At 44.6% G+C, this 27,782-nt stretch overlaps 1 protein-coding gene across 1 annotated transcript; it reads left to right on the forward strand.

Moving 5' to 3' along the window:
• Positions 1-27,337, forward strand: DCUN1D2 (defective in cullin neddylation 1 domain containing 2; the record flags this gene model as incomplete). Its single annotated transcript, XM_041730883.1, is given in 7 exon segments — positions 1-189; positions 191-263; positions 3,313-3,481; positions 10,591-10,721; positions 22,572-22,654; positions 24,310-24,406; positions 25,586-27,337. Coding segments are annotated over 7 exon segments (822 nt in total), but the record flags the coding sequence as incomplete, so codon positions are not given.
• Positions 27,338-27,782: the final 445 nt, after the last annotated feature.

The raw sequence follows: 27,782 nt of genomic DNA on the forward strand, positions 1-27,782 counted from the left end.
GAAGCTCCGGACCAGTGGTGTTGGCTTTCCTGCTCCTACTGCGACCAAAGCGTATGCATAGGGCATTTCAGAACAGGCCCCCAGTTGTTGGTGTTTCCTCGGGCTGGCCACAGAAGTGCCCTCTGCTGCGTCACGCAGGATGAGTGGAAACTAGGTGTGGCCACAGACCGCTTCTTACGAAAGCTAGACTCTCTTCCTTAAGGAGCCCATGAGAGACGCCGTGGACAAGAAGAAGCTGGAGCAGCTTTACAACAGGTACAAAGGTAAGAGGTGAGAGGTGGCTGGGGCTGGTGGGGGCCAGGGCAGACAGCCCCTCACCGTCTCCGGGGAGCAGGATTCTGTACTCCAATCTGTGTCAAGGGGACCTTAACCAGGGACCATTGATGGCTGGGGTGGGATGCCAGGAGTGGGGTCTGCGGGTGGAGCTGTGGTGTCCCGTCACACACACACACACACACACACACACACACACACGCACACACCCCGTTCCAGGCAGGGTCTGAGGTGTGCTCGGCCAGCTGGGAGGTGGCTGTCCCAGCCACCACCGGTGGCCCCCACGCTGCCCCGGGAGTTGGAGGGTTAGAGTGAAAAGGCTCATCAAGAAGTTGATCTGACGTGAGGGTAAAAGTTGACTTCCTGCTAATGTGGTGTAGCCAGGTGGCCCTAGAGCACCTTGGCTGTTGGGGAGGCCAAGGTGGGGAAAAGCTCTTAGCAAAGAAACTTTTGTGTTATAAATTGGGGACAGTTGTTTTTAAAATTAAAATCAGCACTTAGAATGGAGCTTTCCCTATTGAAATATGGTTGTGCTGCACAGATACGTCTGTGTGACAGATATGCACAGATCCAGATCACTCAGCAGGCTGTCATATTCCATATCAGATGTCAATCTGTGTGGCATTTGGAGGGTCAACTACTATTCAAGAGTTTTTTCTTTCTTTCTAGCACTTTCTAAGGTTAACTTTATTTCCCAAATTTAAAGACAAAAACAGCAACCTCATTTAAACAAGTATTAACCCAAACAAGTATAACTCCTTGGCTTTAATTCTTATTTATGTATTATTTATGTATCATTTTCATTTTTTACTTTTGAAAATACCATGTATATTTTTTAACCTATTTAGATCTGAAGATAGATGAAAAATTATATTTTTAAAAAATCTTTGGCACAGAAACATACTCTGTGGTGGAAAGATCAGCTTTGTATTTGAAAAATGAGCATTGGTTTTCCAAAATGAAAAATCATTTTTAATAAGCTGTAATATGCTTTCAATGTTTTTGGCTAAGGTAATTGTGGAGCTAATTGTGAATCACATGCTGTGCAGATTTCTGAAGTGATTCAAATATATCTAGCACCTTAAAAAAATACTTTATGTGATAATTATTTCTTTAAACAGCATCCTTTCATCATTTAACTTTATTCATGCAAATCTTGTCATTTAAAGTAGACATGTTGTGCTATCATCTTGGACTCTAGAAATAAACATATTGTTCAAAGACTGTTGACAAATATGCTGGTTTATGTTCATGTATACGAAGGAATGAGTCCTCTGAAAATTACTTTCAAATAGTATTATTGCAAGTGAAATTTATGAGGTGAGGGCATGGAGGGCAATTTTGCTCTCCTGAAGATCAGTACCTTTGGGAGCATTGATGAGGAAGCTGGGTGAGAAGCAGAAGCCCTTGGGACACTACTCTATCGTTATGCAGGAGAAGAGGCTGTGAGGAAGCCTGTACTTTCATTTGTTTACTTTATGGCATACGTTTTCTTTTATTTTGGTAACATGTCTATTAAAATGTAGTACGTACTTAAGTGACCAAAGTTAAATTTTATACAATGGAAGAAAAGTTTATCACACCTAATCTTCATTTAAGCAAAGAAGCTACAAATTTTCTCTTTGTACCTTCTAAACTAACAGAATTAATGTTTATGTTGTGATAAGATATTAGTGTACATGCATTTTTATTAGACCTAGTTTGTTGAGGTCTTGCTGAGATTTTTCTAATAGACTTTATTATTTGATTTTCTGTTGAAGAAATGCTAAGCTCCTTAATTTCATTTCCAGACCAGAAATGGGAGTTAGGGAGGCCTGAATTTCTAAGGCATTAAATGTGGATACATGAACTTAATGATTTTGAAGTCTAAATGTTGTACAGTAGTATTAAAGTTATAGCAAATGAAATCACATTAAAAAGAAAAACAGCGGGATCCCTGGGTGGTGCAGCGGTTTGGCGCCTGCCTTTGGCCCAAGGCGCGATCCTGGAGATCCGGGATCGAATCCCACGTCCGGCTCCCTGCATGGAGCCTGCTTCTCCCTCTGCCTGTGTTTCTGCCTCTCTCTCTCTCTCTCTCTCTGTGTGACTATCATGAATAAATAAATAAAATCTTTAAAAAAAAAAAAAAAGAAAAGAAAAACAGGGCAACCTCAGGTGGCTCAATGGTTTAGCGCTGCCTTCAGCCCAGGGCCTGATCTTGGAGACCTGGGATCAAGTCCCATGTCAGGCTCCCTGCACGGAGCCTGCTTCTCCCTCTGCCTCTCTGCCTGTGCCTCTGTGCCTCTGTGTGTGTGTGTGTGTGTGTCTCTTTAATAAGTAAATAAAAAATCTTAAAGAAAAAAGAAAAACACTGCTTGATGATATGATCACTGGGTATTATATGTTGACAAATTGAATTTAAATTAAACAATGGGATGCCTGGGTGTCTCAGCGGTTAAGTGTCTGCCTTCAGCTCAGGGCATGATTCCAGTTCAGGGATGAAGTCCCTCATTGGGCTCCCTGTGAGGAGCCTGCTTCTCTCTCTGCCTATGTCTCTGCTCTCTCTCTGTGTCTCTCGTGCATAAATAAATAAAATCTTTAAAAATAAATAAATAAATAAATAAATAAATGTAAAAAAATAATAAAGAAAAAAGAAAAACATTAGTTTCTCTATTGTTTTGGCAGGGTTGTGATAACTTAATATGGTAAACACTTTAAAAATTCAGTATTTTTTTTAAATTATAGATTTTTAAAAATTTTTAAATAATCTCCACACTCAATGTGGGGTTCAAACTCATGCCCCTGAGATCAAGAGCCATGCATTCCCCTGACTGAGCCAGCCAGGTGCCCCACAATGCAGTATTTTTTTTTTTTTGTAGCAGTATGCCTTTGGGCAAACTAGAATTGTGTAAACTTGAATATTTATTTTACTTTATGGAAATTAATTTTTTTCTTACCACTGATTGATGTATCATGCTTGCTAGGGCTAGGAATCCAACCACCCATTAGCGGTACTTTTCAAAACAGCGTAATTTCTTTCTCTCTTGATTTTCACTGTAGACCCACAAGATGAAAATAAAATTGGAATTGATGGGATTCAACAGTTTTGTGATGACTTAAGCCTTGATCCTGCCAGTGTCAGCGTTTTGGTTATAGCATGGAAATTCAAGGCAGCGACACAATGTGAATTTAGCAAAAAGGAGTTTATAGGTGGCATGACAGAGCTTGGGTAAGTAAATTGATCTCACTTTAAACTTTTTCAAAAAGGAAAATGCTTTCAACATTAATTATTTTTCAACAGCCTGTGAACATTAATTTCAAATTAATTTATTTTCTTTCTTATACATTTTCTTTGCCTCCGCTCTATTAAGGTTTTGGTTTCCTTTTAAATTCCTGTTAGAGTTTTATTTAATATTTTTATTTAGATTAATCCCTTTTGTAATTTACTTTTTCTTTTTAATTTTTATCCTTCCTGTTTTGAATTCACAGTAAATATCAGGGTGTTTTTGTTTGTTTTCAGCCATTCAATTTATTTCATGATACTTAATCCTGAATGTGTAATTTTTTTGTGTTGCTATGTTAAACATTAATAAAATACCATTTTGGTTTTTTGCTTGTAACACTTCTCTGTTCTGCCTATCCCAACCAGGGTTGGCATAAAAGCTTCCTTAATAACTTAAAATGTGTCTCACTTGTCAGATAAGTCAGAGAAGTAAATGAAAGCATGTAACATAAATGCTTTTTGATCATTAAGCTTCCTGAGCTATTTCATGGGGTGGTATAAATGCCAGCATGCTTGACTTGCTGATATTGTGATATTTTGATGTTGACAACTTAAACTAGCTTATTTTTAGCTGCTGAAGGAGCTTGAAAGTCTAAGGTAAACATGTTCTTAAAGGCATGTACTTACAAAATCCCAGCAGAAAAAATGGAACATATGTTTTCCACTAAACTGATGAATCTGTTATATTTATTGGCTTTATCTGTTTAGATGATAAACTCTGTAAGACTTATTGTATTGTTGGTGGTTGTATAAAATCAAACAAAAGACATCACTGTGACAATGGCATAGCAGCATGTTGCTTCGTGTTCTCTGCACTCAGGAAAACCTAGGTGAATTACAGGGGATTTTGGAACGGAAGATACCTATTAAAGCAGCATACACTTGGCATTGTAATACCATTTATCCCATCCACTAAACCTCCCCCAAGGGGGAGATTTTGGAAATAAGTACCTCTTATAAAAACACTTACTGGCATTTCTTAGGCATTATCTAAAAATATGCTGTACTGGTGAATTTTAAAAATTCCTGTCTATTATTCTACTAAGTGTTATAAATTAAAAAACATATTTTAAAGATTTTGAGTATGAATCTTCCCAAAGTGTGCTAGATAAATTCATGCTTTCTTCTATGGAATGTATAGAATATAATTTAAGATTGTAGTTGGTGCTGATTGATAGTGCTTTTCTTCACATCTCACAGGGCAGTTAAAGGGGAAAGCACTTTGTAAATATTAAAGTGCTGTATGTTAAGTATTGTTAACGTGACAGTAAACTATATTTTACAGATAACTTAAGTGCTTTTAGAGATGTAAGAGACTGTTATAGTCTAAACACCACTAAAAAATCCTTTGGTTTTGTTTCTGCTCTATTGCTATTTTTCACATTTTCCTGGCTATTAACTCTTGACAGTGGTTGGAATATCTGCCTTTAACAGTTAATCCTACACCCTTTCTTTGAGGGCTTGTGGATTCATAAGTGAACTGAGTAAACTTTATGAAATTCCTTGGCATCTTTGTAAAAACAAGAAATTGGCCATGTTGTGGATATGTTTCTGGACTCTATCGTATTTAGTGGGTCTATTTATCCTTTACCCTGCAAGCACACAGGCTTCATTATTGTAGCATTAGGTAAGTTTTGAAATGAAGTAGTGAAGTATTCCTGCTTTTTTTTTTTTTAAGATTTTATTTATTTATTCATGAGAGATGCAGAGAGGCAGAGACATAGGCAGAGGAAGAAGCAGGCTCCCTGTGGGGAGCCCGATGAGGGACTTGATCCCAGGACTCCAGGATCACAACCTGAGCTGAAGGCAGACACTCAACCACTGAGCCACCCAGGTGTCCCTCTTCGTACTTTTTTTTATCTGCTTAAAGACTGTTCGTCAAGTTTTATATTTCAATGGGGAAAGAAGAATCTTTTCAATAGTTGATACGGAAATAACCAGGTGAGCCTGAGAACATGTCACCCCTGCTTCAGAGCATGCATGGGCCACCCCTAGCAATGGATATGGGCTGGATTACACACCTATACAAGAATCTTAAAACTGTAAAGTTCTAGACAAAACATGGGAGAATGATTTGTTAAAATACAGATTAAGAGACACATTTTGGAGAAGATATAAAAAGCACTAGCCACAAAGGAAAAAATTAATAAATTGGACTTCATCACAGTTAAGAGCTCTGTTTAATAAGACATACTGTTTAAAGGACAGAATAGTGGGAAAAGATACTTGCTCTCTGTGTGTGTGTTAAAATTATGTTAAAAATGGTAGAGGATGTGTGATTCATGTATAATTTCTAAAGGAGCAGGAAGGGGATCCCTGGGTGGCGCAGCGGTTTGGTGCCTGCCTTTGGCCCAGGGCGCGATCCTGGAGACCCGGGATCGAATCCCACATCGGGCTCCCGGTGCATGGAGCCTGCTTCTCCCTCTGCCTGTGTCTCTGCCTCTCTCTCTCTCTCTCTCTCTCTCTGTGACTATAATACATAAATAATAAATAAAAATTTAAAAAAAAATAAAAAATAAAAAAAAATAAAGGAACAGGAATAAAGGAAGAAAAAATTCAAAAGAATGTGAGAAAAAACTTCAGGAAAATTAGCTTAATGCAGGACAAATAGCAAGCACGTGATAAAATGGAGGATTTAAAGGCAATGTGTCAGCATTTACATAATTACATTAAATGTAAGTAAACTAAATACTGGATGGATTGTAGAAAATCAACTCAATTATTGTGTATACTGTTTACAATAGATAAAATTAAAACATAAGGACACAACAATTTGAAGGATAAAAGTTGATGTAATTTGCAAATATTTACAAGAAAATTTTGGTGTGGCTATGTCAATATTAAAATAAGCTAAAGCAAAAAGTAATTCTAGAGATAATGAAGGACATTTCATAATGAGGAAGGGTTTATTTCACATGGAAAGCACTGGATTATTTAAAGCAAAAATAAACACTACAAAGAGAAAGATATAAATCTGCAATTTGTCAAAGCAGGGAATTCTCACATACCTTACCAACTGATAGAATGAGCAGGTGAAAAATCCGTAAGGAAATAGGAGATTTGGACAGCACAATAAATGGCCTAATGGACATGCTTAGAACATTGGCTTTGATGTTGAAAAATACATATTCTTTTCAGAAAAGTAGGCCATTTATAAATATTGACCATAAACTAAATTGCAACAAATTTCAAAGAATTAAAATGATACAGACTATGTTTTCTGACCATAATACAATTAAGGTAGAAATATAACAAAAAGATAACTTGGTAGGTTGAAATATGTGTAAATACTGTATACTCCTGAATTACCCTTGGGAATGAGAAGAAGTTACAGTGGAAATTAGAAAATATTTTGAATGATGAAGGAAATGCTTCACATGAAGACTTGTAGGATTTAACTTCCTAAATGCATATTTTGGAAGGAAGAGTTGAAAATCAATAAGCAAAGCATCCACCTCAAGAAGTAGAAAAAGAGCAGGAAGTTAAACTCAAAGAGTGTAGAGGGTAGGAACTAATTTTTTTGAACAGTCAGTGTAATTTAAGGAAATAGAAATGAAGTCAATAGAAAGGATCCATAAACCCAGGGCTTGTTGTTTGAAAAGAATTACAAAAAGTAACAACCAATATGGGATGAAAAGGGAGACATCACTATAGACCCTATAGACGTTAAAAGAAACAAATCTGTATTTTTTGTTTATTTGAAAGAGGGGGCAAGCACGAGTTGGGGGCAGAAGCAGAGGGAGAGGGAGAAGCAGGCTCCCCGATGAGCAAGACCCTTGCATTATGACCTAAGCTGAAGAGATGCTTAACCCATTGAACCACTCAGTTGCCCCGAAAGATAAGAATATATTACCAACAACTCTATGCTAGTAAATGTGAAAACGATGCAAGAGAGGAATTGTCTTAAAAATACAATTTACTGAAATGGACACATAATAACTCTTAAAAAATTTGAAGCCATGATCTAAAAATATTTCTTTTCAAAAAGAAAACAATTGACCAGGATTGGTGCACCAGCACATCCTACAAAACATTTAATGAAGAGAATAATACTAATTTGGCATGACCTCTTTAGAGAATTGTACAGGAAGAAACACTTTGTAATTTGTTTTGAGGCCAACACAACCGGATTACAAAACCTAGAAAGGATATTTTAGTATGTATGTTGCTGAAGCGAGCACAAAAGGATATTTTGAGAGTGGAAATTTATTGGCTACTCTCATAAGAATCAAAAGATGCATAAGATGCAGAAATCTTAGAGAAATTATCAGCAAACTATACCTAGCCCCCAAAACAAGTCAACCAAAAACCAGGATAATTTATCATGACAAAGTTTGTTATTGTCCAGGATTCTGAGGTTTGTTTAACATTACAAAGTCCAATCAACATAATTTATCACAGTAACAATAGAAAAGGGATTATCTCAGTATATAAAATGAGTTTGATAAAATTCCATTTCATTCATTTTTTTTTTTTTTAAAGGGAATTTAGCACAAACCAAGACTACCAGGATCCTCGGGACACTTGTGTGGTTCAGTGGTTGAGTATCTTCCTTCAGCTCATGGCATGATCCTGAAGTTCAGGATTGGGTCCCACATCAGGCTCCTGGTGGGGAGCCTGCTTCTCCCTCTGCCTATGTCTCTGCCTCCCTCTGTGTGTCTCTCATGAATAAATAAAATCTTAAAAAAAAAAAAAATACCAGGTCCTCAAACTGACCACCCCCCTTTTCCTGCCAAATCCTGCAGAAATATTATACTTAACTGCCACACGAATGCCTGCTTTTATTCAGCATTGAACAGGAGGTGTTAGCTGGTCTGATCCACAGATAAAATATTCGAATCAATAAGTGAGTTTAGCTAAACTGCAGGACCCAAGATCAAACAAAAATCAATCTTATTTTAGAACACTGAATGCAACAATACAACAAAGTGAATTTTAAAAATGTCATTTTCAGTAATATCAAAACTACAAAACACCTAGGATAAATCTAATTAAAGGTGTGTACTACCTCCCCATAGAGAAAACAACTCACTGAGAGGCAGGATACCTGAATAAATAGAGATATAAACCTCATTCATAGGTTGGGACAGTCAGTATTTTATCCCTAAATATATCTATACTCTCAGTGTGATATGAATCAAAACCGCAATAAGTAGTGTTATGTGTATTTGTATGTGTAATTTGACAAGTGGATTTTTTTTTTTAAGATATGTATTTATTGGGACGCCTGGGGGGCTCAGCGGTTGAACATCTGCCTTCAGCTCAGGGTGTAATCCCGGTCCAGGGATAGAGTCCTGTATCAGGCTTCCTGCAAAGAGCCTGCTTCTCCCTCTGCCTTTGTGTCTGCCTCTCCCTCTGTGACTCTCATGAATAAATAAATAAAATTTTTAAAAAAGATCCAGCACCCCAGGATCATGACCTGAGCCAAAGGCAGGCGCTCAACCCCTGAGTCACCCAGGTGCCCCTTGACAAATGGATTTAAAATTTATATGAAAATGCAGTCAAGAATAGCCAGCAGTTCCTAAAGAACAAGATGGGAAGATTTACTCTCTACTTTTCAAGCTGCAGTATTTATGACTATGTGGCACTACTACAGAGAAAAATAGACTGGTGGGACAGAATGGGGAGCCAGTGAACATATCCATGTGTACAGGTGCATTTGCCTTATGGCCAAGGCAGCACACAATACCACGAGTTCCTATTTATCAAGTTCAGAGACCAGGTAGCTGACCTTCAAGGAGTGGGGGGATGCAGGCACACAGGAGAGCACATGGTGGCCCCACAGGGAAGAAGCCAGGATGGGACAGCGCTGCCATGCCCCAGGTGCTGCCCCACCACCCTTGCTATGGGTCCCCAGAGCTGTACACCTGTGCCTCCTGGGCTCATGGGTGTTGACACAGGTGTTCTGCCCTCTCAGCCCTGCTGACGGAGTGCATTCATCAGTGAAGCATGGCTGTTATCCTTTTCCTTGCTGGGTACTCAAAATTAAAAAGACAATTTTAGGTTTTCACTATTCTAGATTTCTGCTTTAAAATCTTAATATTCTTTTTTAATTTTTAAAATTTTTAAAAAATATTTGGGAGTGGGAGTGCATGTGAGAGAGAGCATGAGCAAGGGGGAGGGGCAGAGGGGGAGGGAGAAGCAGCCTCCCACTCTCCCCACCTGAGCAGGGAGCCTGATGTGGAGCTCAACCCCAGGACCCCAGGATCATGACCTGAGCCAGGCAGACGCTTCACTGATGGAGTCACCCAGGCGCACCAAGGCTTTTTAATATTCTCAAAGGCTGTTGACCTTTTGAAGGAAAATCCAATTTTACTATTTATTTATTTTTAATTATTTTTTCAATTCCAGTATAAGTAGTGTTATGTCAGTTCCAGGTGTACCACATCGTGAATCAGCAACTCCTACATGACTCAGTGCTCATTATGATAAGTGTCCTCAATCCCCTCAACCTATTTCCCCCTTCCCCAACCCAGAAAACCCAATTTTAAAGCAATGGAGTTATGTTTTATCATACTTGGTTTTTTTTTTACTCTAGCCTGCTGTAAGGAAGTGAGTCCAAGATCAGGAGCTTGTGGGCTGGCAGAGTGGCTTGGCTCCCCAAGGTCACAGAGGAGTTGGAGTCTTTCTGATTTGCCCATCCATCATCCCAGGGCCCTGGCCTGTGTGGGTGAAACTGCATCTATATTCCAGCTCATACAGAGGAAGGCAGGCAACTTTGGATTTTGTTTTTTCCTTTTAATATTTTTTCCTTTTCCTCTTTTTTAAGATATGAGTCATATACCATAGAGTTCACCCACTTAGTCTGCAGTCAGTGGTTTTGGTGTCTTCACAGAGCTGTGCAGCTGTCATCATCACAGTTCTGGAACGATGGAGTCCTTCCAGCCACAGAAGGGGGCCCACAAGCAGTCTGCCTCCTGCCTCTGACCTCCCAGGGACTGGGACAAGCCTCAGGGTGCTGCAGCCGGCAGGCACCTGCAGCAGGCACCAGGGGGCCGAGGGGCTGGGGGGCACGGGACGTCTCCCACCTCCACAGCACTGTCTCTCATTTGCAGGTGTGACAGCACGGAGAAGCTGAGAGCCCTTCTGCCAAGATTAGAGCAGGAACTGAAGGACACAGTGAAGTTTAAGGATTTTTATCAGTTTACCTTTTCCTTCGCTAAGAACCCCGGGCAGAAGGGTTTAGGTGAGTGTAAAATCCACATTCGAAAGAAGCCGTATCTTCTTGAGGCTAAAGTGGGTATGACCAGCCAGGTCCCAGTCCTGCTTCTACAGTATTACTGTTGTTCCTTTGGCGTATTCTCTCCATGGTTGCACTGCGTGCATGCAGGCCATCTGGCTCCACCACGCACTTGGTACTTCAACCTCAAAGCACTCTGCAGTTCTGGGTTAAAATTTTTTTTTTAATTTTTATTTATTTATGATAGTCACAGAGAGAGAGAGAGAGAGAGAGGCAGAGACATAGGCAGAGGGAGAAGCAGGCTCCATGCACCGGGAGCCCAATGTGGGATTCAATCCCGGGTCTCCAGGATCGCGCCGTGGGCCAAAGGCAGGTGCCAAACCGCTGCGCCACCCAGGGATCCTGGGTTTAAATATTTAAATTTCAAAATGCAAACTAATTTGCAAATGCTTTGTGTTCCGTCATATTGAATATCCAGTTGACTTGTGGGTTAGAGAAGTCGACAATTAGTATTGAGAGAGCATTTGTATCAGCCAGATCTGTGAGCCAGCAGATGGTATTATTGGGGCCAGCCAGGCGACACTGATGCTGTCTTGGTCTGGACATTCAAGTTAACTTACTTGAAAACAATTCTGATGTGCCTTGGATCACATTTTAGTACTTCTTTCAGAATTGTATGATTTTGCTATAACTTGTTTATTACTATATACAGTACATTTGGAAGATTCCTAACTTAGATTTTCAGTTTGAGTTTTGGTTTCTTTGAGGGTTTTATTCTGTTTATTTTCATTTATTTTTCTTTCTAAGTACTATATAATTTATTTCTCTGTAAAGTAATAGATATGGTTAGTTCAGTAAAAGGTCTTACAAGTTTAGATGAGGGACTTACATGGTCTTTAAATAGGGACTAGACAGATATATTAGGAAAAATGGTTTTTTAAAAATTTTTATTTATTTATGATAGTCACACACACACACAGAGAGAGAGAGAGAGAGAGGGAGAGGCAGAGACATAGGCAGAGGGAGAAGCAGGCCCCATGCACCGGGAGCCTGACGTGGGATTCGATCCCGGGTCTCCAGGATCGTGCCCTGGGCTAAAGGCAGGCGCTAAACTGCTGCGCCACCCAGGGATCCCATAAAAAAATGTTTTGAAGGAGAGTTTTTACACAGAAAAGGAATATTATAAAGTAACCAAATTTAGGTAGGAAACCAAAAAGGGCTTGAAAATCCAGAGATAGAAAAATCCACTGCAGACAGTTGATTTCAGGACCTGATTTTGCTCATGCATGTTCACAGGAGTGTGTGAGCAGTGACCATTCTCATCCCTCTGTCTCTGACATTATTCCTTTCCTTCTCCTGTTGTCAACATATTGAATGCAGGTGTAGATTGAGGGGACAGGCCCTTCTATCCCAGAGCCCGAGGGTGGGGTCGCTGGGCTCCTCTGTCCCACAGCAGGAGGTGACAGCTGTCTCGTCATAAGCACTATCCTTTTTCCATGGCAGGGATTTTTTTCTTCTTTTTACTTGTTCTTCTCCAGTGTTATGGTTGCTCATTTTTACTGTTGGTGCCTTGCACTATGACGAATCTCCCATCAGATTTCCCTTGTCTCCAGGCTAGTTGGCCTTGTGAACGGGTTTCTCGCCTTGGGTGCCACCTCACAGATTATGTACCTGCCACCCTGGAAGCTGAGAAAGGCCTTTCCGTGCGTCTGGATCAGGAACTTACTGGAATGGGTCTGCTAAGACCTGGGACAGTAAGAATGGCAGAGCCACCGGGAAGGTTGGGGATAAATTTTTCCTGCTGGGGGAAGTGGGTGAGCAGCCAGTGTGTGAAGGCACAGCAGCGAGCTGTTGCTGTCATCAAATGCTCTGCACGTTTACTACCTTATTGTGGGTCCGAGAGCTGAGGCCAGAGAGCATCCGTGGAACCGTATGACAGAGATGGTAACACGTCTATGCATTAAACCATGGCTTTCCCATCTGGCCTGCCATTGGTGAAGGATCCCATCTAACCAGGTACAGACTGCAAGGAGAGGGGAATCCACAGCCACTGGGCACAACAACATGAGCAATGAGAAGAGCGAGTGAACCCCAGGCTTGCTGGGTTTTATGTGTTCGCCACCCCTTGTGGAGAGCAGCCTGTGCAGAGAAAACAACTGAGGGAAGGAGGAGCAGGGGCTACTGGGGCACTGGCCTTGAGCTGACCTTGAGAACTGGGCCTGAGCCAACCCTGGGCTGGCCCTGAGTTGACCCTGGGCTGACCCTGGGCTGACCCTGAGCTGACCCTGAACCATCTGAGCTGACCCTGGGCCGACCCTGAGCCACCCCTGTACTGACCCTGAGCTGCCCCAGGTGTTTTGGGCCGGTCAGGCTATGACTCCTCCCTGGGTGTTGCCTCTCCTGGAGAAGAGCTTGCAGGGCCACACCAGAGCAATGCCAGGAGGGACTGGCAGCAGGGCCCTGGCTGTATTCGGATTTCAGAAGATTCCAATCATGTGAGTGCAGAGTGGAGAGATGTGCTCATGGTGCTTTGTTCCTGGGAAACTTCCAGCACTTACAGCACCCTAGTCCCCAGCCATACCCCACCTCACATCTTCCCTGCCACCTAGATGCCCAGATGCAAGCCCAGCGTCCCTGGTCAGTGTGGTTCTGGCTTGTGGGTGGCCTCTTTTATCTTTTACCTTGTGGCTAGAAAGAAAGGTAGAATCTAGCATTGATTAAGCACCTGTGCTATGGCAGGCAGGTGTGTTCATCTGCCCATACATGCATGGCCTTGCCCACATTTTTATTTTTTTATTATTATTATTTTTTTGCCCATATTTTTAAATCAGTTTATTTATGGGCATCCAGTGTGGATGTGGGGCTCAATCCCATGACCCTGCGATCATGATCTGAGCCAAACCTAGAGTCAGTCAGACCTTACCCAACTGAGCCCCAAGGCACCACCTTGCCTACATTTTATAAACAGGGAAATAGGCCGAGGCATGGAAAGGGTGTCAGAGGTCTGCAGATGGGTGTGATAGCCGGTGTGAAGCCCATTCTCTCCTGTACCATGTGTTCATACCTCCTGGTGAGTTGCCATGGACCTGGGTATAGGAAGCCACAGAGGACCAGGTGTGCCTTGGCTCCTTCTGTCCCCTCCTGGCTGCTCCTGCCTCAACGCTGCCCCGTGTTCCGTGCTCCTCTGGCCTGTTCTCTTGTGGGCTGTGCGTTCTCAGGACACTCCGGCTCTGAGTGTTTATACAGGCTCTGAGCCAACTACTTGCCACTTTACCCACATTTTATAGTTTATTTTTTTTGGTCTCAATTTACTTGCTTCATGCTACACTTGTATGTTGTGGGAGCAAAATATTTCATAATTTTAAAATTCCTAAAATTGTCACAGTTGTATTTCTGCACACTTTTTTAAAAGCATTTTTTGAAAGCAACAAACATTGACCAAAACCATGGTGATTCGTCAGGTGGTGTTGCTTCCTGTGGTCATGTTGTGGTTGCACTCTGTTGTTGGCTGCTGAGTGTGAATAGGAAAAGCTTTCTTGCTTTCTCACCTGCCAGTATGCCCTGAGGACGTGTCACCTGGGGGTCATACAGCCTTAAGCCAGATTATAAGGATAGAGGGTCACCTTAGGTAGGAAATAGTGTGACTTTGGTCAAGGTCAGTGTCACTGTTGGAGTGTCATCTTGCCTGGTGTGTGGTGGTGTCTTGATGACATCACCCCATGAATTTTGCTCTTGCTATGATGTAGTAGGTAAGTTCATCTCCTCTCCTGCCTGCCTTGCACCCAGCGGGAAATAGCTCTTCGCGCTCTGTGGACCTGGCTACCTGACCACACTTTCCACCTCAGCTTTACTTTTGTCTGATACATTGCAGCTCTGTTGTCAATAGTACAGACTTTGTATATTAGGAGGAATTCCATCTTGACTGCCATTTCCACCATGGCAGGGATTAGGTGGCTGCCAGGGGAGACAGTGCGGTGTGTAGGGGCAGCTTCCAAGACGTGCAGTGGCCCTCAGAGGGGCCACCTGAGAAGGAGGGACAGGCATGTGGGAGGGCAGGGGGTCCCAGGTCTGTTCATAAATTACTCGCCGTGCCATCTGGGTTAGCAGGGTTTGGACTGCCAGCCTCTGTTTTAACAGTACTACATGTGTTTTTTTTTTTTTTTTTTAATTATGTTAGGACAACTAAGAAAAATGTGTAAAATGTTGTTAGCTCCATGACACCCCATAGGTGGTAGGTCCGATGCACCATGGTGCTGGCACCCAGAGCCACTGAACTGCCCTTGGTGGAATGCGCCTCAGGGTGTCCGGGCCGGCACAGACTTGCCTTCCAGCCTTCAGAGAGACTGTGGGGTGGCAAGGGCTGTCTTGGATCAGACCTTGCCGCTGGCCATCATCTGTTTGAGATGCTAGCTGCTGCTTTTGCAGCTCACTGCCCACATTCATTAGCTCACTGTGGCGACGCTCTGTGTCATCCCTTTCCATTATTCTGTGGAATAATCTCACAAGGAGATGCTTCCCTACCCATCGGTGCAGTTCATCAAGGGAAGGCAGGGTACGTGCGTGGTTCTATGCCTTTATCCGGTGTCAGGATAACAAACTGTTTCCCTGGCGTCCTTTGGAAAGGACCTACTAGTGTTGTGTTTGTTTGTTTGTTTGTTTTTTATGTCATTGTGAATGTACAGAGCAGGTTTCAATTGACTGCAAATTCCAACCCTCTCTGAAGCTCAGAGATAATGATTCCTCCTGAGGTGGGAGAGCCTCTGCAGGTTGGCACCAGCATCCTTTTGATGTGACCCGGAGTGTGTAGCTGTGGTCTCCTTGTCTGTGAGGACAGGCTGCTTGAGGCTCGTCATGCAGGTGTACTGCCCTGGACCCGAGGTTGGCTGTTTCTACAGGGAGTCCTGGTTTTTTGTACTTAAGACCAGTCGGGAACAGTGCTCCTAAATACTGACTTGGCCGCCGTTTCTAGATTCTTCAGGAAACACAGCGTCACGCCAGTGCTTCTCATTCAAATTTAGGACTGCAGGAGCAGCCCCCGTGGCGCAGCGGTTTAGCGCCGCCTGCAGCCCAGGGCGTGATCCTGGAGACCCGGGATCAAGTCCCACGTCAGGCTCTCTGCATGGAGCCTGCTTCTCCTGCCTGTGTCTCTGCCTCTCTCTCTCTCTCTCTCTGCATCTTTATGAATAAATAAATAAAATATTTAAAAAAAAAAACAAATTTAGGACTGCAGAGTTTTTTTTAACTTGAGGTTTTCTGTATGACAACTGTATTTCCTTTCTTCTGCCACCAGTGTAAAGATTGAGGATTTCCTTTAAGGGTTACACACTCTTTCTGAACAGTGGGGTGCGTGTACGCTGGGCACACCATCTGGTGCCACTGGGGCTGTGCCGCTGGACGGGGATATGAAGGGAGGCCCCGGCCCTGTGGGCTCAAGCAGTCCTCCTGGGCGTGAGCTCTTGACCGCAAGTTTTTCCTTCTTTGAATATCTGAAGTGTGTCCTCCCACTCTCTGGTCTAGTCCCTGAGGGTCACCTGACTGCGCGGCCCTGGATGCCCCCAGAACAGTTTTCCTTCCTCCTGGAAGGCCAGTGACAGTTGCTGACAATGCTGGGTGCCAGCTGTCCAGGACCAGCGCCCTTTGGGGGTGGCGTGCCCTCCTGCACATCCTCGTCTGGTCTTTCATCCTCTAGGAAAAGGGCTGCCACCCTGCCTGCCACCCCTCTTCCTCCACCTGATGGGCCATCGGTCTGCAGATGGCTGGCTTCCTCTGAGCCCTTCACCGCTTCCCTGTCAGTCTACCTGGGGCACGACCTCCCTGTCTAGCTCTTGCTCTCAAGCTGATGCCTGGTCCTCCTTTTAGTTTTGCTGTTTCAGAAACAATGTCTCCCATTTCTGCTTCCTGAGCCTGGTTCTCTCCCTCCTGAGATTCTGTGTCATGTGTGGGCTGTGTCCCACGTGTTGTCATTTCTTGATCTCTTCACCTGTTTGAAATGGGAGGTCCTGTGGTGGCAATCTGCAGTTTTTTTTTTTTTAGGATAAACTGTCATGCTTTTTGCTCGCCCATTTTTATGTGAGATTCCTTTTCCTGGGTTTCTAAGACGCTGGTTCAGGGCAGCTTTCTCAACTTCATAGAGCTCAATCTTGTGGGCACCAGTGTGTATTCACACGTGTGTGCGTGAACTTGCCTGCCTGTTGGTTCCTGCGTGCACACATGTGCGGGTTGTGTGTCCTGCCTATCGCTCTCCTTGCTTTTGTCTCTTCCTGGCTCTGGTGTCCTCCATTGGTTACCTTGCCGCCTACTCTCCACTGCCTGTGGGTACAGAGCCCCTACTCAGAGGTACCTGGTGGGCGGGTCCCTGTACCCACCTCCCAGGGCCCAGTGCAGCGTCTTCCTCTCCTCATCCTGGCTTTGTGGTGAGTGCCTGCTGCTGCCCTGATGCCCCAGTGTCATCTCTGTCAGAGACCCCATGGCTGCCGGTGGGTCCTCTTCTCTGGCCTGGACTGCACTATAAATGTTGCCTCTGGGTTGGGTTATGTAGTCCAGGTGCTTTTTCTGTTTTTATGTGAAGATTCACAGAAATTTAAACCTATGCTGGCTCTCTTGTTACCTTTCCAGAAGCCTTCCAAATGCCCATGAGTGTTCCTTGTCATCATCAGTCACTTGTTTAAGGGACAGAAAGGAGGGGTGTGTGGGTGGCTCAGCCAGTTGAACCTCCCACCCTGGATTTTGGTTCCTCAGGTCATGACCTCAGGGTCCTGGGATTGAGCCCCACATCGGCTCCATGCTGGGTGTGGAGCCTGCTCAAGACTCTCTCCCTCTTCTCCCTCTGCCCCTGCCCATCCCTCCCTCTCTTAAAAACAGGAGGGTGAGGTAGGGGTTGGGGGACAGACAGGAAGAGGGGGCTGCAGCACACAACTACTCATCCTAAATCTTCATCAGGAGCCCTTGGGGGCTTCTCCCCTGGACTGCTTTTCCTTTTCCTTTTTCTTTACCATTTTAACTGTTTAAAGTGGGCAGCTTAGTGGCAGTAGCAGCATTCCTACTGTTGTCCAGCCACTACCACCAGCCATCTCCAGAACATTTGCACCTTGAGAACTGGACTCTCCCCACCAAACAGTGACACCACCCTCCACCCCCGTGCCACCCTCCTATACTCTTTGACTCCTGCAGGGAACTCACATTGATGGAGTCCTTTTGTCTCATTTATTCCATTAGCGCAAAGACCCCAGGGCTCATCCTGGTTGTCTTGTGTCAGCTCTCTTCCTTTCTAAGGCTAATACTCCACCTTGTGTGGGATGTGTACACCACATTGTGCTCACACATTCATCCTCGGTGGGCACTGGGGTTGTTTCCACCTTTTCTCTATTGTGAGCAGTGCTGCTGTAAACATGGCTCTTCAGCCCCTGCTTCTTGGTTCCTTAGGCTTGTACCCGAATGTGGAATTGCTGGGTTGTATAGTAAATCTGGGCTCAATTTCCCAAGGAGCTACCATAATAGTGTCCACAGCGCTGCCTCCCTGATGTTTCTGCCAATGGAGCACAAGATGGGCTTTCTCCACATCCTTGTCAGCACTTATTACTTTCTGGAGGTTTTGATGGGGTGTTTTTTTCCTTTTTTTGATAGTCCTAGTAGGTGTGCCCAACACTGTTCTTTTATGAGCTGATTTTCTCCTTTGGCAGCTAAAACTTTTGCTTTATCATCTTTTCTGTTTTCTATTCCTTTGTAAGAGGCTGAGGCAAAATAGTCATTAGAAATGAAAGCCCTACCTACGCAGTAATTTCCAGGAGTGTTCTCAAGAAAGCATTACCAGGCTTTTCCAGAAGGTAACACACAGGCCACAGAAGGACGCCATGGAAGTGGGCTCTCTCTGTGTTTTTGGGCATCTGTAAGAAGATGACCTCAGTGACCCCCTCGTTTGGCAAGGACAGGTGCCATGGTGCTAACAGGCTGCTCATTCTGCTGGGTGGTATTATTTCTTCTTATACTGCTTGTCTTTTAACTTCTCTGTTTCCTGCTTTTTCCCTAAGGAACACTCACCTAAGCAAGAAATGGTGTCTTCCATGCTTTCCTAAAACTTGGCTGATTCAGGTCTGAGTGTAATTATTTTACTTCAAAAGTAAAGTTTAGGTAATGCTTTATTTTGAGTAGCTTAATTCTTAGATCCTTATTTTACTTCATTCTTCAGAGTGATCATCAGTTTGATCCAAATTGCAAAACAACAGCAGTTATTCCTTACTGAGAAATGGTGACTGGGGCAGGTGACCCTTTCTGTCTGCGATATTCTGTAACTTCAGTATCTTCAGTATAGTTCAGATAATTAATCTTCTGCTAGAAATGTGTGCTTATATCTATTGATATTTTGCACCATATGGGATTCTTTCCTTTTGATGTTCAAATGAAGATGATTGAAGACTTAGACTTCATTCAACTTTCATGTGTAGGTATTGTTTTTAAGAATTTCTGTCTTATAACGATTGCCAGGAGTGAAAAAGTTGTAAGGAACTTCTTTTAAAGTTACTTTTTATCTTAGATCCTTGCAAAGCAAGGTCTGCAGACCAGCAAATTGGCATCACCTGAGAGCTTGCCAGGCTTGCAGGTTCTCCAGCTGTGCCCTAGGCCCACTTTATCACAAAGTACCTCAAAGCTTAGTGGCTTCAGACAACCATCGTTTTTTTACACCTCATGATCCTTTGGGATTTAGGCAGGGCTCAGCCTGCAGCTTTTCTGTTCCAGCTGTGACTTGCAGCTGTTTCCTGGCCTGTGCGCCAGCTTCAGGAGGGGAAGGGTCAAGGTGGGGGCAGGGCAGAAGTGGAGCAGCATGGGGCCTTGCTTATTCCCAGCTTCCACTGCAAGTTGCCCCCTCCAAGTGCAGTTGTAATTCCAAGGCATTTTCAGGAGGTTGTGAATTAGAGTCTAAATTAAGTGCCTCTATTTTACTTCTCTGTTTGTTTTTCAAGGAGGTTCAGTGTGAGGGAAGGAGGGACTTTGGAAGGTTTGTGATAAAAGCCTAATATGTGTAGCCTGTGGTTTAGATGGATCTGCCGAGAGCATCCTGACTCTCACCTGTGGCCCTCTCCTAAGAAGGAATGAAGAGTCTTGGGCCTGCGTCTGCAGACACCAGCAGGGGGAGGGGGGACACCTACAGGGACAGATACTTGTTGGGGGAGACACCTGTGGGGGAGGGGGATGGCTTGAGCAGCTGTGAGGAGAGGGCAGAGAGCTACCAGGAAGCAACAGCTTCTTCAGGAAATCAGATTATTCAAGTGGTGCGATTACCTCCATTTAGAAATTTTTGAAGGCTTAAAAAAAGAAAAACAGCAAAGCCAGATGAATAATTTTATGACCACATACCCAAAGCAGAACAATTAATTTTACAATATCCAAAGTGTATTACGTGCTTTGTCTCCTGAAGGATTGGTTCAGGTGTTCCTATAGTTCCTAGAAACGTGGCTAGCTGTTAAAAGGGTTGTTTAAGAAAAGAAATCCTTCATTTCCTTCAAGTTGGTGTGTCTCTTACATGTATATGTTAGAATTATGTGGATTGTATTGTTTTATGTGTGATTATTCTTTAGCCTGTCCTTAACTGAGGTCACCCTGATGAGGAAGGGAATGAAAGTTCCTATTCTAGTGTAAAAAGCATAGCGTAGTTTCATACTGGTTGGAGCCTGGAGTCAGTTGCTTTGAGAAATCTTGACTTTCGAGGAAGTAAAGTTTCATGTTAATTAGCTAATTTTTGTATCTGCTCCCAAATCCTTTTTTGATAGGAGGGACATCTTCATTATGTAATTATAAATGGAGCATCAGAAACAAGTTTTAACGAGTAATACCTTCCCCTAAACATTTTCGTCCTCAGGAGATAAGACTTCTCAGAGGTTACTGGAAGAGAGAGCTGTCATCGCCTTCCTGTAGCTGCTCGGGTAGCTATTGTTCTTGGTCTAAGTTCTGTCATTTGGGGTGTTTATAACTGTTGTTTTTTAAATATTTTATTTATTCATGAGAGAGGCAGAGACATAGGCAGAGGGAGAAGCAGGCTTCCCGCAGGGAGCCCGTTGTGGGACTCGATCCCAGGACCCTGGGATCACAAACTGAGCTGAAGGTAGATGCTCAACCACTGAACCACCCAGGTGCCCTGTAACTGTTACTGTTATTTTGCAAATGGCTCTGTCCATGACGACCGTGTTGAACATTTTTACATAGAAAAATATTCAATATGGAAAAGGTATGCATTTGTTTTTAGTCACAAACATGTGATTCAGGAACTTTGAAGAAAGGTTTCTAGGACCAGACTAACCCCAAAGTACCTAGATTACATGTCTTCCATACAACTGTATTCCACTTTCCTCCCCAGGTTCTCCCCGCTTCCTCAGTGTGGGACATGTCACCTTTAGGCTGAGTTGAGAGTAGACCTCAGGTAATGTTCTTCCTAAGTCCCAAGGATGTAGGCTTAGCCACACAAGATGCTTCTTTCCGAGTTAGACTGCAGGTGGTGGTGAGGGGTAGCAAGCTGGCCCGTCCTGTCCGTCCCACAGACTTCCTGGCCATCTCTTTCTCATTAAGCCTCCAAGGTACTTAAGGCTGAGAAAGTCTGTGATGGACTTTAAATATGGAGAATATAGGCATTTTACTGAAAGTTGGTGCTATTCATGACTCACTTTGCTTATGCAGGTATAGTAATGCTCTTTCCTGGAAATCTTAGATTGCAGCTCTACTTTTTTTTTTAAGTTTTATTTAAATAATCTTTGTAGCCTACATGGGACTGTCACTGACAACCATGGGATCAAGAATTGCATGTTCTACCTACTGAGCCTACCAGATGCCCCTACAGCGCTACTTTAATCATTTGTCCAAGTGGGACCAACCAAGATTTAGAGGAAGATTTTCTAAGAAGTGGTTAGTTGGATATTTTGCATTTAAAAGAATCTGTTGCCTTAAGTATTTGTTTTTCACATTAGTCCATCTCGACATATATATGTAAACACCATAACTAGGAAATTATTTTATTGTAACTGTTTTTTATTGCCTACAAGTGGTGAGCACTTGAGATTAAAACAGGCAATTAAAGGTTGTCAATTTTAATAGAAAACTCAGCTTAATATACTTGTTATGTCAAACATACAGAAAGAAAGAAACATTAAACTTACAGTAAACAGAGAATGAGTCAGTATTCCAAAAATTATGGCTTAGGTTCATATTCTCATGCAGCCCTATGACTCAGTGGCCCTGTTTGCTAAGATGTCATCTTCAGCCTGAGCCTTGCAGCATGGGTCTGTGTCAGGCAAGATGGAGAATGTGGACTCGGGTTAGTGCCGTGTAGATTTTCAGCGAGCTCACATCAGGGGAGGGTCTCTCCCTGGGTGTGCTTGTCCTGACTACACCTTGAGACATGCAGAGTCCCCATGGTGCTCATTCTGACTCTTCCCGCTCTTACAGTGGCAAAGCAGGTCACCTGGAGAGCACTACAGCCCTTCCTCTTGAGACAGGGTGTTCAATTTGTATTCATCACTTAGAAAGTGCATTGACCCACTTTCTAAACATAAATGATGTATACAAATAGCATCCTGGTTGGTTCAGTCAGGTTTGAAGGAAGCCCGATGTGTATGAAAATCAGGGTTTTGGAACTGCTGTTCACTAGAGGGTAATCATTGACATGTCTGAACCACAAACACATGGGTCTCCTTTTAAGGGATTTCCCCAGAGTTATAAGAACACATGGGTAGGGGTTAGTCCTCATTCTACACTTGGGTAGGACTGTGAGTTTTATTAAGTGGATATTGGTGTGCTAAAAAGTGGTCACTTTTTGTTTGCAGTGGAAGAAGAAATGGGATTTACTAACTGGTCTTTCTCTCTTTTTGCCAGACTTAGAAATGGCCGTTGCATACTGGAATTTAGTATTATCTGGAAGGTTTAAGTTTTTAGATCTTTGGAACACCTTCTTATTGGTAAGTGTCCTGCTTCCTGCCGTGTGCACGCAGTGTGAGGGGGTCAGCAGGTTACATGGCTGTCTCTCTTATCTGACCAAGGTATTCTGGCCGGATATTGGGTCATGGGAGTTCTGGATGGTGACCATGTGGCCTTGCCATCATGCATGGTGCCACGGCCACTGAGCTCTAGCCTGGTGGTCCCGAGGCCAGTGTCAGAAGCAGCTTGGGAGCCACCCAGAACCCCCAGGCTAAGGTCTCAGGTGCCCACAGACCTAGGCAGTCATCTTTCTACCACCTTCTCTAAGAAGCTGTAACTAACTCATTCTGTGCTTCCTTGAAGGAACTTGAAATTCCTAAAGAAAGCACCAGTAACACACATCCTGTGTACATTGATACTGTAACCCCGTGCCTAGTGCGTTGATAGTTGGGTACATTTTTAAATGTGTCTTACAGTGTTCAGAAGGAAAAGGAAGGCTTAGGTGGCCCCTTATGAGAGAGTCTGTGTTGGAGGCAGGCCTTTGAGGGGTGCCAGGTCTTCTTACTGGGGTGGCACAGCTGAGCTGGAAATCAGGGGAACAGGTGTCACTGTGTGACATGTGTGGAGCACAGGGTCCTCGCTCCAGAATAAATAGTCATGTGGTGTAGACATACCCAGACCTGCTGTATGGGTTCTTTTGTGAGCGTATGAGGGGGCAGGCCTTCTCACAGCACAGACCCTGGCCTGGCTGAGGACCATCTTCCCACGGGGTCCTCCTGGAAGCAGTGTGGGAAAACCAAGATGCAGCTTCAAAGCCGCGCATCACATTCACTCTGCTCCACCACTTCCTAGTTTGGTGGCTAGTTGACCCCAATTGCAGACGTTCCCCCAGAGAACCTGCATAGGTGCCCAGAGATGGGGCAGTGTCACAGCAGCATGTGGGGAACAACCAAAGATCCCTGTGCAGGAGTGCAGGTAGAAGGTCAGATTGTCACCACAGGAGAAGGTCCCCAGAGCTCAGTGAAGCTAGCACATCCCACTGTGATTTCAGCCTGCCACACGTGGAGCCTAGATTCCAGGGGCAGAAAGCTGCAGAAGTCTACATGGTTTGGGGTAGCTTGAGATAAATGCACAGACAGGCCTGAGTGGGGTGCCTGGTCCCTTCAGGAGGGAGCACTGTGCTAGGTGGTGAGGGCAGGAGAGAGTGGTGCCCACCTGGGCTGCAGGGTTGTGCAGTGGGAAAGTGAGCCGCAGACAGGTGGTGTTCTCGGCAGGTTTGGTAAATCTCAAATACCAAATGACACAGTTGTAGACACCTGCCCCCATCCCACCACAAGCACTGCCAGTACAGAGGGGAATCAGTGGTCTCCAGGAGCAGTTTGCTATGGTCCTGCCCTGAGTCTGAGTCAGGGGTTAGGTCGAGACTGAAATGGCTGCCTGGTGTTTGACTGAAACAGATTATAATCTTTGCATTTTAAATGTTTATTAGGTTGTTTAAGTCTATCTTTCCATTTTTGCACGTTGGTGGTAGGTAGCACCTAACATTTCCCTGGAAGCCTTATTGTTACTGACAGCAGAGTGTGAGCACAGGTGCTGTTCTGCGTCCGATTGTGTCCCGAGCCAGCTAGACAGCTGGCGCTCCTGAGGAGCACGTCTGGTTCTCAAGTCTGCTGGGTTTTTTTCTTTTATGTATTAGGAGCATCACAAAAGATCAATCCCAAGGGACACTTGGAACCTTCTGCTAGATTTTGGAAATATGATTGCAGATGATATGTCTAACTATGATGAAGAAGGTACGGGAAGTCCTAATGCTTCAGCTGATGGCCAGAATTGCTGCCGTGCGCCAGCAACCCCCCCACCCCCACCCCCGGGCACAGGACATGCCAACCATCCTGCTGACTCCGGGCCCCACCCCTCGGTGCAGTGGGAGTGATGGTGGTAACAATTACACCCACTGTAGTATGTCTGTCAACCACAAGAAAGAAAAATAGGCTTCAGAGTAGTTTAAATCAAGAGGAGAGGCCCCTAAACTGAAAGCAGCTCAAAGGTAGTGGTACAGGGAGCCAGGCAGCTGAACCGCAGAACCAGACAGTTGTCTGGAAGGTGCCACCCAGGTACATAGTCCCGTGTGATGCCTCAGGTTAGTGGTTCTGTCAGGCTACATAAGCCTGAAGATTCCAGTGGTACTTCCCTTATAAACATAGTTGCTTATGTTGTGGTCCCTCCCCCCAGATATCTCAGGACGCTGGGCAGGGAGCATTTGTATGCCTGCCTCCGTGGGCACTGTGCCACGTTAGGGAAGAGGCACAGTCGGCCCACCCGCCCTGTGATCCTCGGCGCCCAATGTGGAGGCAACCCTCCAGGGCACGTCCTCACCTCCTTTGTCTTTGCTCTGGGAAGCGAAGGCTCAGAGCCACAGTGCTCACTGCCCTGGCCTACAGGCCTGTGTGTGGCCTTAGCACCTGGCACAGAGCAGGCACTTCGTAAACGTGTGTGAGTGAACAGGGGATAGTTGGCTCTTGGGACCTTAGCTATGGTGGCAAGACATGGTCTGCAGAAAGAGAGCTGGCAGCTTACAGCATGTGTGCCTGGCCAGCGGAGATGTTGGGGCCACTTGGAAGTGTGGGGGTGGCCTGGGCTGGAGCGGGGGGAGGGCACCCAGTGTGGCCAGAGGGTCCTGACCACCTGGGATGGGGACGGGGCCTTGTGGCCAGCTAGCCCCGCCTGCCCTGTCATTAGAGGCCACACAGCACACTAGTGCAGTCTGCACAGCACACCAGTACTCGAACCCAGGTCTGGCCAAAGCAAGAGAAGTGGGTTTCACTGGTCAATTCCTTCAGAAAAACAGGCTGTGAAACTTAAACTCACTTGAGTTCTTGAAATACAAATATTGACTTGAGAATTCTCTGAATATAAAAATATTACTCTAAACTGTTGATTTTTTAAAAGTCTGTGTGTTTGCTTTCCCGTAGGAGCATGGCCTGTTCTCATAGATGATTTCGTAGAATACGCGCGACCAGTCGTCACGGGCAGTAAGCGCAGCCCTTTCTAGGCAGAAAATTAAGATGCTGAGAGGAAGTGCCTCCTGCAAGGGGATGCTTGGCTCGTCACTGGCCGGGAGTGGTCATCAGCTGGCCAGGGCGTGGCGTGGCCTCTCCCTGCTACAGAAAGTGTTGAGTTGGACACAGAAGGAGCGCCTCGGCAGACGTGGCTTTGGGAGGCCTGGGGTGGCCCTGTGGCTGTTGCTTTAGAAGATTTCTGCATGGGTTTTATTATACTTGGGAAAAGTAACTCAGCCTGTTTGCAGAGTGGCAGAGCCTGCTGTTTTTTAATTCATGATGTCAGGTGAACACCAGCAGGGACCATAGCTCCTGCTGAGCTAGCTTGCAATTCCACTTAAAAAACGGGATTTGTGTCCTTGGCAGGACGTTATTAATTTTTACGCTAGTAACCATGTGCCCTAAAGAAGATCTGACACGGATTCTAACATTTTATAAACTTGGTGCCAAGAATTCAAGATTTGTATTTTCTGAATTATCAAATACCTAGATTTATTAGATCTATTTTTATTTTAATTCCCTGTGGATGTTCCCATGAAAGTCACTGCACAGCTCTCACTGTGTCACAATTTGCCCAGTGATGGCACATGTGGGGTGTGACTCCAGGGACGTGTCACAGTAAACCGCTGACAAATCGGCAGCTCTTTTCCTTCCAGTGTCATTTGGACGAGCTTCCTAATAAGTTTTATAAAATGTGTTTTTTTTTAAAATATTTTATTACGTTTAAAAAGACCTTTTCCCATGAAAATATTTCTTTTACAAGCAACAAATTATAGATTTAAAAGTCAAGTGAGTTCTTTCTAGCGGTACTGAGGCCTGTCACCCACCCTTTGGCCGTGTGCATGGTTGTGAACATCCGAAAGCCACAGCACACATCGTCACCCAGAAACACCCACATGGAAACCTCCCCTGTTTCCACCTGAAGCCCGTGCTTGTCACGGTGCCCTCTGGTTCTTCGGTGTTTGCTGGCCAGAGAAGCACATCCGGTGAGGCACGGACGCCCCTGGCATGCCATCCGAAGGTGGAAGGCCTGTGATGCCACCTGATTTCCTTTTGGAAGAAACTGTGTGTTCTGAACATCACTCTGTGGACCCTACCTCATATGTGAAAAGATCTTCATATCACAAGTGTGCCTCCTGCCCACCTGCAACCCACCTGACGAGTCAAATGAATTGGGGTCACTTGGTGGGAGAGAAGTAGTTCCCTCTGACTTTCTGTAAATGGACAGTGTGCCTGAAATGTGTACTTGAGTTGACTTTTTGGAGATGTGGTTCAGCATTTAAGGAAGTGTCTGTGCCCAGGGAGGGGGGTTTCCATCCTTGCTGTGTGTGAACTGTGTATACTTCAGAGACAGCAGACTGTGCGGGGCCCAGGTGGGGGGCTTGAGGCCTGGACACCACCACAGTCGGGGCTGGGGCGGTGCCTAGCAAGGGGCATGACACAGTCACCTGGCTTCTCCACGGCTGTGGAGGAAGAGGGAGGGCGCGTCTCTGCCTGCGAGCCTGTGGCTGTAAGAGCACTTATTCTTATATAAGAAGAATCTCCACAGTTTTTTTTTTTAATCTGTAACAGTTTCTCCTTTTATTTTTTTTAAATTTTTATTTATTTATGATAGTCACACAGAGAGAGAGAGAGAGAGAGGCAGAGACACAGGCAGAGGGAGAAGCAGGCTCCATGCACCGGGAGCCCGACGTGGGATTCGATCCCGGATCTCCAGGATCGCGCCCTGGGCCAAAGGCAGGCGCTAAACCGCTGCGCCACCCAGGGATCCCAGAATCTCCACAGTTTTTTTTTTTTTTTTTTAAAGATTTTATTTACTTATCCATAGAGACACAGAGAGAGAGGGGCAGAGGCACAAGCAGGCTCCGTGCAGGGAGCCCGACGTGGGACTTGATCCACGGTCCCCAAGATCAGACCCTGGGCTGCAGGCGGCTCTAAACTGCTGCGCCACCGGGGCCGCCCTCTCCACAGTTTTAAACATCCTCCAAGGCTTTGCAGGTTCTTGCTACATAAGTGTTCTGCTTGGATGAGGCTGAGGAACTTGGGTAATCTTGCACAAATTCTGGAGGTCCGCAGCACCTTCTCATTGTTAATATTCAGCATTATGGTG

The sequence above is a fragment of the Vulpes lagopus genome, chromosome 16, assembly GCF_018345385.1.
Source record: "Vulpes lagopus strain Blue_001 chromosome 16, ASM1834538v1, whole genome shotgun sequence".
NCBI lineage: Eukaryota > Metazoa > Chordata > Mammalia > Carnivora > Canidae > Vulpes > Vulpes lagopus.